The sequence below is a fragment of the Symsagittifera roscoffensis genome, chromosome 3, assembly GCF_963678635.1.
Source record: "Symsagittifera roscoffensis chromosome 3, txSymRosc1.1, whole genome shotgun sequence".
In the NCBI taxonomy this organism is placed as follows: Eukaryota; Metazoa; Xenacoelomorpha; order Acoela; family Convolutidae; genus Symsagittifera; species Symsagittifera roscoffensis.
Window position 1 is genome coordinate 18,143,923 of NC_087064.1, and position 11,471 is coordinate 18,155,393.

Here is an 11,471-nt window from a genome sequence, read left to right on the forward strand (position 1 = left end):
ATTGTATCGAATTGTTTCCAAAATTGACCAGAGTAGCTGGCGCTGTTATAGCTGCACAAAAGTATTTAGAAGTGTTGCCAAGTGTTATATTGAGAAAAATAAATAAATAAAAAACAATAAAAAACTGGAAAAATTCAGAAAGATTTGTGACTGAAGAGTGGAATTAAGCTAAATGGTTCTTCAAGTTTTAATGTTCCAAAAAAAAAAACAGCTTGCAAGTTAGATTAAATAAAAATAACAATTATTTTTCGGCTATTATATTAATGTATTTTCAGATTTTTTTGGTTTCTTTCAGGGTTTTTTCAGCATGCCAAAATATTAATTAAATGGTAAATGATCTCCCATGCGATGAGGCGAGAACATGGAAACCACATGAAACAGTTTTTTAATAATTAATCTTTAGTTTTATATAGTTTAACCATATCACTTGTTCCTACTGGAAGGTTCAAATCAAAAATACCAAACAAAACAAACCAAGAAAAAGTTAATCTCTTCGCAAATACGACTTTGTACAGTTCTGTAACAAACTTAAAATTGGTTATTATTAAAAAGATCCTCTGAATGATCCTCAACCACCTCTGGACAACTCAATTTGATTGGTTCAATAAAAAGTTTTCTTTTAAAAATCTTTAAAGGTTATTGTTCTATTTCATATTGCTTTCAAGCAAAATCAGGTACCACAAACAATCATTGCATTGGGTTGAGTGTTATATCGTATTAAATAGTAATATATCGTGATTGTCGTTTCAGTCTTGATTTGAACGACATTTACAATTATCAAAAAATTTTTAGTTTTTATTCTAAATTCGAGCGAATAATAAAGCAAGCGAGCAGGCCTAAAATAGCTTAAGCCATGAAAAATTAGTTTTAGTCAGGTTTAGTTAGTTTTTGGAGTTCTGCACAAAAACCTAGCTCCTGCATCATCCGAAAATATTGATATTCCTCTTCAGCTAGCAACTTTTTCGTTGAAAAATTTTTCTCGTTCATGGTTTTGGGCCGAAAGATGGAATACGATTATTCAAACAGCTTCAACCTGACACAGAGATCAGTTCGATTTTTTAGAAATCTCGCTCACTAATCTATTTGCTTTTTGCGACACTTTCTGAACGGTTGATCGGGACATTCTGTGTGGCTTCGCAGTTTCTACGCTGAATAATGAAACATACAATGACTCTATTTCGCACAGCCCAATTGTAAAATAAAAAAAGACCCACCTTGGTTTTATAAGGGGAAAACTCAATGCCTAAATTTATCAATTTCAGTTTAATTTTTTATACAACAAAATGGCTGTCAATTTGTAAATAAGAAAGAGAGCGCAGTGAATTCTCCGATACTAAATCCAGTCATCCAGATTGAATAACGAACTTTCAGACCTTTGCATGTTAGTTGGGTGTTCAATATAGCTTCCTGATGAGATATTTCAAGGGTTTTTATTTCCATTACTTGAAATACTATAAAGAACGACTCTCCGTGGGACGCAAAAACTTAGACAAATTTTGTCTCAACACCGACTATTTTTCGAAGCATGCTGAAAAAGCATAAACTTTATGAATCACCTCTTTCCGATTTGCCATTTAATTTTGATACTTAATTTTTCTGGCAAAAACGCACTCAGTCAAGTATAAAGTTTTTTCGTATTCTTTTTGTGACCGGGTTGCTCAAATTTTTCTAATGATGATTAATGTCAAGAAAAAAATCAACACTGGCACTGGAGTTACTTAGATGGAAATTGTTTCTATTTGATTTTAATTGACATCTCTAAAAACTAGAAAAAAAAACAAACATAAAAAGCAATTTTAAAAGTATAACAATTGTTAATTATATGCAGGACACGAACAGAAGCCAACAAGATGATGAAGAGGATGAGACCATTGACGACAGAGCCAGTAACAATCCAGCGGCCTATGCAGTTTTTACATCCCACACTTCAATTTCACATTTTGGCGACTTCAGAAGCAATTGAAGTACGAAACTCGTTAGATACTCAGGAAGATGACCTGAATGGCCTGCTCATGGAAATCAAAACGAAAACAGAAAACTTATTTGCGATCGCGGCTTCAGGGAGCCCAATGTCATTTCTTAACGAAAAACGGCACAGAGATTACGAGCAGACGACCGTTCAGCAACACTCAAGTATATTCTACCGGAGGACGGCGCCCGGAACGTGACATGTTACAACGGTAAATAAATTATTTATCATCGCGGTGGAATCTGGAGGATGGACCAATCAATCAGCACCATTCATCATAACAGAAAAGCAAAAAATTAAAACTATTGCACAGAATATACTATCGAAAATCGGCATCAGATAAATACAAGACAAAAAAAACATAACAAGCTCCTGAATATCCACGATAGAGAAGAAGAATCAGACAAGGCATTTGAAGATTGAGTAAAAATTAATTTCCAACCACTCTGCTTTAGAATTGGAATAACAAAAAAAATACAACAAAAAATAGAGGAGTAACAATCCATCTGCAAGAACGAGTAGAAATGGAGTTGAACAACTTGATAGACCAGTGGCATATCAAAAAACAGGATCAGTGATTGGATAAAAATATCATCAGCCCAATAATGATAACGATAAAATGGGACCAAACCGTGAAATGAGGACTAGGTTCAAAGAAAATCAACAAATTCATCCCTAAAAGCAAAACCAGATGCCCAGCATCTATTACTAACCAACATGGCAAAGATCATCAAGATGGAAGAAAAGAAAAAAAATTCTCAATACTGGATCTAAGCTACGCTTATTCGCAACTCCCTCTGGACGTTGAGAAAAGAAAGCAGTGCAATTTTCACTTGATATAGGACAAAGCTACCGGAACATAACAATTTCAAACAGTACTCCATGGCCATACGGATATGCTGGCCAAATTCCAAAAGGCTATAGATGTTTCAATCACTAATTGCAAAATACAATCGCGTATCTAGATGATATGTTAATTGTTATCAAAGGGTCAAAAGAAACACACAAAGAACAAAGAACTATAACATAACGTTTTGAAAAAACTTAAGGACGAAAAATTGGCAACGTCATTAGACAAATATAAACTTGCGGGCAAACAGGTAGAATGGCTCGGCCACAACATATGTACCGATAAACCGTTAACCCGAAAAACACAAAACCGTTGATCCGAAAAACAAACGCACTACAAAAATTCACAACACTTATAACGTTCAAACAACTACTAAGTTTCATGGGTTCAATACACCACCTCACAAAATACATACCAATCTCGCAAAAACTGCATTCGCACTGAAACCAATGCTAAAAAACTCAGATAAGTACAGCACTTTAGATTGGACGCCGGAAAACAAAACCGCATTTCATGACATCCTAAAGCTTGTATATGAACTAACTGAAAACAAGCCTTTTAACCAAAATTTAGACACCCAGGTGTTGGTATGCGATACATCTTTTTTTGGGCTAGAAGCCGCTGTTGAGCAAATTACTGATAAGGACTGGGTAGCATTAGCGTTTGCTTCCAACTTTCTGAATTCCCTAGAACAAAAATTCCCTAGTTAATGAGCTAGAATTGTTAGGGGTCGTGTTGGCACTCGAACATTTCAAACACCACTTATACTGCACAAATTTTTTCGTGATGACAGAACACCTAGCTTTAATCAGCGCAATAAACGCCAACGAATGCTCAAAGACTAGCCAAAGCAGACTCTTTCGGTAGGTTGAAAGACTAATCCCATTCACTTTCAAAACAAAATCTTGGCAGGAACGACAATGGGACTAATATACAGTAAGTCAAGAAGCCCGGTAGGGTTAGCGCTACCCCCAGCGAGTAAGATGAGGAAAATGATGTGGCGTCAATTAACTTGTTTATTTCCAATCTTGAAATGATTGACAACTTCATACTCAATAAACTAGCAAACTAGCCATTCAGAATCGAGCTCCAAATCGGCTGATGAAAAAGGGCGCAGAAAATGAGAGGAAGTTGACAGCACAATTGAATGAAATCCCAAGTGCAGTTAAAACATTCAAACATTCCAAACATATCGAAAGCAATCATCCGATCCAAAATAGAAATAATCACTTGATTGATCGCACAATTAAAAAAAAACTACCAGAAAACTAGAAGAACTAAAATAAATCAATTGCATCAAAACAGTGGAGGGCAACTTCGACAAAATGAGGCGAAGAAGAGAAACAAAAAAATACAAAGGAGGATTCATCCCCGATACTGCAAGGTCCCAAGGAGGCTGGAGCTCCTCCAAATAACAACATACGCCACAACGAGGGAGAAAGCCGGATTTAAGGTGAAAGTGGGAATCGGATAGATAGGAACGCTTGTCCGACCTGATGGCAACGAAGGACAATAACAACAAAGTACGAGCGTTGAACTACACATTCAACGATTTAAAGCCCGCAACAGAACATACATGACGCATGAGATTGATTACCGAGCAGGAAACCTCAAGGATTCCCAAAAATTGTCTTTACAGACAGCCCACCAACAAGTTCCCAGAAAGGAAGCAACAAAGAGAAAAAAACTGCAAGAACCCCGTCGTCGGAAATCACAACCGACTGAATTATAAGCTCGAAATCCAAACCAAAGTTTCAACGGACACCATACCCGACAGGACCAAAATCCCGAAATCCAATTTTCAATGGAAACACTAACTGCGTCAAATAAAAAGAATCGGAGACCAAAACAACCAGGAGCAAAAACAAAATACAATTGTACGATATACAATCGCAAACAGAGTTGACAGTAGAAATAAGTGAACAATACGAAAACTGCTTAAATGTTACTCAAATCCGTGGAAAAGGGGAACCATTGATTAATCCAAATTGATTTCATAACCAAGTTTTTGCATCGAAATAAATCCATTTTAAATCAATTCAAATCATTTTTTTCTGCTACATTATTTTGGTAAAATCAATTCCAATCCGTTTCTTGGAAAAACGGGAATTCTATTGTCTACTTACGATATCGAAATTAGTTTTTTTTGACAACATTAGAACCTAAAAAACTCACTACAATCGACTTTTGTATATTCCACTATTTTTTTGATGGTATGGGTTGTTAATTTGAATTGTCTAATTTAAAAGGAACCTTGTTTAGTTTGAATGAAAATCATCAGAAATTTCTCAATCCATAATTTATGCTAGTTGTTTCTGGTTCTGATTATAGTTTTTACGCGTTATGGAGCATGCACACCGAGTTTTTTTAAAGATAATAAGCCCGAAAGAATGAAAAAAATCATGTCAGCTAAATTTTCTTATTTTTTCATGACCAACTGTAGAATGCAAGATCTAAGTGAAGTTGACCCGATTGAAACTGCTTGAAATTGTTGACTAAATTTGAATGATATCTAGATTTGGAAGGAGTCAGGACTCAATAGGAAAACATATAGTAGTCCGTTTTAAAAAGGTTATTCGTAGGAGCTAACTTATTTTTGGTTGTTTCAATTATTGCAACTGGTTGCAAAAGGTCTATGTTGTAGTTCAGATTTATAAAAAAAATAATATTTTTTTTTGAAGCAAAGCTCAAAATTTTTCACCAACAAAATTGTCAAAAAATGGAGAGATGTTAGCAAAACGAATCAATATTTAATGTTTTTAATAAAAACAGTTATTCCATTTCAACCCTTAATCTTTCAGCTTCTCAAACTTCAAAAGATAATAGTTCTTGCATGTCCTGAAAACGTCTAGGTTTTTCCTCAAGAACTCCTGAGAGGACTAAGCTGAGTCTTTCAACGGTATGAAACAATTATATATAAGTATAATACAAAAAAACATGGGATAAAAGTCAGAATGGTAACTGTTTCCTTTATTTCCCTTCAGAGGAAAGTGATTTAGATATTTGCTTTCTTCAAAAAACGGAATAATTTTGTTGTTTTTTCTTGAACTAAAATTCCAAATTATATGATCAGCTACAAAATGGCCAAATTCCTCAATTGATGTATAAAACTGGAGTTTATGCGTACTTTACCTTGGTTAATTGGTTTGCAGTAGTTTTTTTGCGTCGATTATTGAAATCTTTCCCGTTGTAGCGCCTTCAGTAAAAAACTAAGACAAAACAAATAAAAAAGCACCGTGAAATAGCATGCCTAATTTTATCTACTTGTTAAATACTAGTTTTTCAATGCATTTGTTTCAAATTGTTTCAAATTCAATTAAAATTTGACAAACATGATAGGCTTTTTTTCTCGTTTTGAAGGACTACAATGGGAAAAACTTTTTCATAACTGTTTCGTTTAAACATTTTCCATGGGATGTTAAGCTAGGATATTCAGTGCAACTCCTATTTGAGTGTACGCCTTCATCCCAAAAACCAGCAGTGGGGAGAAGGTATTTTAGACACTCAAGTGAAAACGACGGAAAATTCCAAACATTTTCCAGCACATATTTTCCAAAAACTCATTGATCATGGCAACTCTGTGAGGTTTGAATTAGTTAATGGATCTCGCAATAGTTATCCAAAACTTTGCGCAAAAATGTTTTCAAGTTCACTGCAGCACATAAAACTGTGTTCCACATGCAAAACTAAAGGATCAAAACTCTTTTTCCATCTCATAAATGTTGATGCTGTAGATTCTGCTGTTTTATTTGGAATTTTCGGAATTAGAATTGCATCTTCGAGATAGTATCTTCATTTTTTAGCTTCTGATTTTTTCTTTCCTCAAGCTTTTTTCCTGCAATTCTTGGCCTCCCAAAGTAGGTTGCTTGGTTCATATTTTCGAGGCAAGCCATGGTTTCGTTGATGTTTATTTTTTAATTTTTTCCAAGGATTCATCAATGAAATCAGTGATAAACAATTTTTTGCAAGAGCTTTTTAATTGTATACACTCACAGGATTTCAACAAAAAATGACCGATCTTTTTCTTCATGTTTTATTTTTTCTTTTTCTTTGCAGCTATTTAAAATACAGGATTCAATTTTTGACAACAGTTAGGTAACATTTATTGAAAAGTCTTAGCTGGGCCAAAAGATGAAAAATATTGTTTTGAAGGTTTAAATTAGCCAGCTTACACAACTAACAAAACTAACATTACAGGTGTTCTTGCAGTGGAAACAACCTCACAAACTAAATAAGGAATAGAAGTTAAATGGCTCAAATTAGTTTTTTGGGAATTAACAAAATTACCTGGCCCGGCCTCGCAAAATGGTCATTTCTGTTTCTATTACACAAATATTTAATACAAAAATAATCTGGACAAAATTTACAGGCAACACAACTGCTAATGAGACTTTGTGCTTAGATGGAGCGGTATTTTTCAAAATATTTGCTGGAATGGTGCTCTCGTTGACTGAATTAGATCATCAGCGCGCAGTTATTCATAAAATTGAAGCCGTTTTCTTACGCCGGACCAACTTACTCTGTTAATTCTGTTATTTGTCATTTTAGGCAAAATAATGAGTGAGTCATATTCATCAGCTTCTCAAAAGAACTAATTTGAGCCAATTAGTTCGGATTCCTTATATTTTTGTTAAGTTGTTATAACAGCAAGGACGCCTATAAAATTATGATAAGCTGGCTAATTTTCTCCTTCAAAACAAGGTTTTTCTATTTTTGGCCAGATTAAGCCTTTTCAAATGATTTTTTCATCTGCCTTTTGTCAAATTTCAATCGTGCATCTTGAATAGTTGCAGAGAAAACGAACAAAACATGATGAAAAATTTTGTTCATTTTCTCGTTGAAACCAAAAAGTGCAACTTCTGTCCCGTGACTATACCAATCGAGCGGAAAAATGTGAATGACTACGGTAAAAAAGTTTTGACAAAGTATGGGCTTTATAAAGTAAAGGGAGAGTAAAATATCAAAAAAATTTTTTTTTTCAAGTCATCACCCTCGATAAAACTCCAGATCCGCATCTGCTAACACTCGACCACCCTACACAGTTTGTTGATAACTAAGTCCACCTATCCTATGTGTAAATGAGTCTGCTTCTTTTCTAGTGAAAACAGAAAGAAGGCTTAGGGTTGTTGCTAGAGTTTAAAAGATTTATTAATGAATGTACTTTTGATACAATTTGATGAAAACGAGAGACCTTCAGTTCTAATTGTTCAAACAATAAACAAAATCAATCAGTTGAGATAAAGACATCACAACACGCTAAGCAAAAAATTCGTCAACTCGCTATTTACATAACTTTAATTTTGCTATTATGAGATATTTGATCTTCTATGTTTTTGCTATCATTGCGACCATTTCACCAGGTAAGTTGAATTTGGTAATAGGTTTTAGGGTATTTTCCATGGACATTGGGCCTCAAAATGCTAAGTAGTTAGAGTATAAATGTTAAAAGCAGGCGAAGACCGGGGTTTTCTTGGATTTCACGGAGTCGACTGATTGGAATATTTACAATTATCTACGATATTACATCATTCAGCAATTTCAGATATAGTTCAGATAAAATAATTTTTCTGTCAAACCCTTTCTGCGAAAATTGAGTCAATCTCAAAAATAGTTGAATGTTATTTTTTCCTACTAAAATGTTTTGTTGATTGATAACATAGTTGTGATATTTGCGCGAAAACTTCAAATGATCAAGGTACGAAATCGGATCTACTTTACAATCACCTTTCCATTATGCATTTCAAAAATTTCTGCAGCTATCTTATCTTAAAATTTTGCGAAAAATTAATGTTTGGTTAGACCTTGATTTAGCCAAATTAATGTACTAAATAGTTTTGTAACCAGGAAAGGTTTAAAGAAGAATTGTTTGCTAATATTTCATGCGGAAAATGCGTAACCATATTTTAGTAACGATGTTTTTCTAAGAATCAGTTTACTTTTTTGCATTCTTGTGTTGATGGCAGGTGGTTTTTGAACTTTTTAGAATATCAAATTTAAAAAATGATTGCATCAAAACTATTTGCTACACCATGCATACAAGTTTTTAGAAAAACCAAAGTTGCTTATTTATCTGCTAGGTTGAAAGGCATATCACATGTTTTGAAAGCTAAAAAAACACTTTTTCTGATTGCGATGAGAAAAAACATGGACTTATTATAGCTTTAACTTCAATTATATGCTTGGACTTTCCAATATGAATTAGCCACTCTGTAATGAATTTGCACGGGCTGAAGGGGGGAGTGATGTAATGTCTCCAACGATTCGACCCCCTCATTACCTAAAGGGTGCCTTATTTGGATCTTTTTTGTTTCAACAAAATTGGGGGTATATCGTGCGCCAAAAAAGGAAATGTAGGCACATTGTAATGTTTTTGGAGAGGTAGGACAATCCGTTTGGTTCCACTGTATAAGAGAGTCAGAGCTTTCAATTACTAAAAACGACGTTTCGAGATATATTTAGAAAAAAAAATCCAGTACATTTCCAGAAATGCATCTGAACACTAAATAACGAAAGCAAAAACAGAAAAGAGCAGAAAAGATTGAAAAAAAATGAAAATCATGATAATAAAAAAAAACAATTTACAAACTTAATAACAGTTTAAGATCTGTTCTCAAAAATTTTGCATTAGTTTTTCTAGCAAGTTTTCAATCAGCCCAAAACAAATGATAGTACCAAAGATCACCTTGCTCCTCAAATCTAGATATGCATAAAAAGGTAAATCTTACAAAGTATAACCAGAATTATGTAATTATTTTTTGATATTAGTTTCCAAAATTACCAGAAAAAAAGTTTTTTTTTATAAGAGACTCCGTTTGATGTGTGTGTGTGTGAGGGTAAGTGTGTGTGTGTGAGAGAGAGAGCAAAGTACACAACAAGACTGCTCGTATCAGGGAAAATAGCAGCTTCCCTTTAATGTCGCTGAAATTATTTTGCTAAAATAATTTTTGATAAGTAAATAAAAATGCCATTTGAAGAAAAGATTATACATTTTGCGTCTAGAAATTAAAAACAAATTTTTTCCCTCTGTTCAATTTGGAGAGATTTTAACTGCCGCTCATGTTTCAATAGCCCAAAACTATTTTCGTCATTTTTTCCAATTTGATTTGAAATGATCAAAGTTATCCCTAATTCAATCCCTTATATCTTTAAAACAATCATCACAGACAGGGCCGGATTTAGGGGGGGGGGGGGGGGGGGGGACGCTCCCTCCTCAGGGATTCGACCCCCTGCCGACCCAAAGGGTCCCCCCTTTGTACTATTTTGAGATATCCATTTTTGGCGACGGACCCTAAAATTTTCTAAAGACGCCTTTGGCGCCAATACATACTAGTATTGAAGGGGAAGCGCACGCCGAAAAAACGCGATTTTTTGGTCCAAAATTTTCCAAAAAGTGCCTAAGAATGCCTTTTTAGCCTGTTTTCTCAAAATTTTGCCTGCCGCGCAGAAAAATTTGAATTTGGCCAAAACGTTGTTTTGGGAGAGCTCGAAAAATCAGTTTGAACGACCTAAAAAAAAGGTCGACAAAATTTTCGAAAATTTTTTGAAAATCCGCCCCCCTCGAGAAAAGCCTAGATCCGCCCCTGATCACAGATGTATTTTTTAATTTGGGCTATCAATATCTTTCAGATGGTAAAAAAAAATAATCTGTCCGAGCAGAGAAATTCCGTTACTATCTGCGAAGTTTGGAAAAAAAAACTTCCATCTGACCTCGTGATGGAAGATGGAAGCTCTTACCGAACTGGAGTTTCAAAGATAATAATCGATGATTTTACTTATTTACTGTAAAGTCTCATTGAATTTCATTTATAATCGATCATAATCGGTTAAAATTGATTCTAATCCCAATATTTTTTACATATTTTAGATCAATATAAACAATTAAAAGAGTTACTATCAATTTTAATGGATTTTTTTAGAGGTTATGATGAAATTTGCTTTTTTCAAAATTATCTTGTTTCCTGTGTAGTTGGGTGGATACAATTTACCTTTCAAATTTTTTCCTTCCCGAAAATAAGATAGCGTGACAAACAGACGGTGTACCTTATCTGAAATTACTCTATGAGTACAGGCCAAAGGTCATAACTCACGGGGGTTCAATGGTTGAACGGGGATATTTAATGCTTGAAGGGGAATGGTTGAATGGTGGATGACTAAACTTAAACTCTACCACTTCTTCTGAACCCCTCCCAAATTTGCCCCCTCCCTATTTCCCCCTCCTCAGTTGAACCCCTTCCCCTCCCCTTCCAGTTTAGTGAACGTGTTGGGGGGTTAAAACATTAGGGGAGGAGGTTTAAATGGAGGGATTGGAGAAAGACATAAAGTTTACATTGAGTAGCGTCGCCCCCCGCTCAATATTAAAAAACGTGAGGAGAGCAGAGGTACACTGTAGACGGGAGGTATGTGTGTGGGGGGGGAGGGGAAGTCAGAAACAAAAACAATTTTTTGATTTTTTTGTTTCATGTTGTTTCATATTTAGTTCTAAATTTATTTTTGATTCGTCATATTTTGCAAAAATCGTTTTTTATGGATTTCTGCTGAAAAAAATTGGTTCTAGTGGAAGAAACATGGCTTATATTGGAACGATTTATTATGAGAAAAAAAACTAAAATATTCCATTAAAAAAGATTTTGAATTTGAAAACTGGCACTGGCA

The 11,471-nt window shown here is 34.5% G+C and overlaps 1 protein-coding gene across 1 annotated transcript in view; it reads left to right on the forward strand.

Annotated features, from left to right (window-relative positions):
* The first annotated feature begins 8,055 nt into the window (after positions 1 to 8,055).
* The window catches only part of LOC134841090 (uncharacterized), a 25,694-nt gene continuing 22,278 nt past the window's right edge, over positions 8,056 to 11,471 (forward strand). Inside the window, exon 1 of the mRNA XM_063856870.1 lies at positions 8,056 to 8,179. Within this exon, the coding sequence (XP_063712940.1) occupies positions 8,128 to 8,179 (52 nt within the window). The 5' untranslated portion in view covers positions 8,056 to 8,127. The remainder of the gene's footprint in view (positions 8,180 to 11,471) is intronic.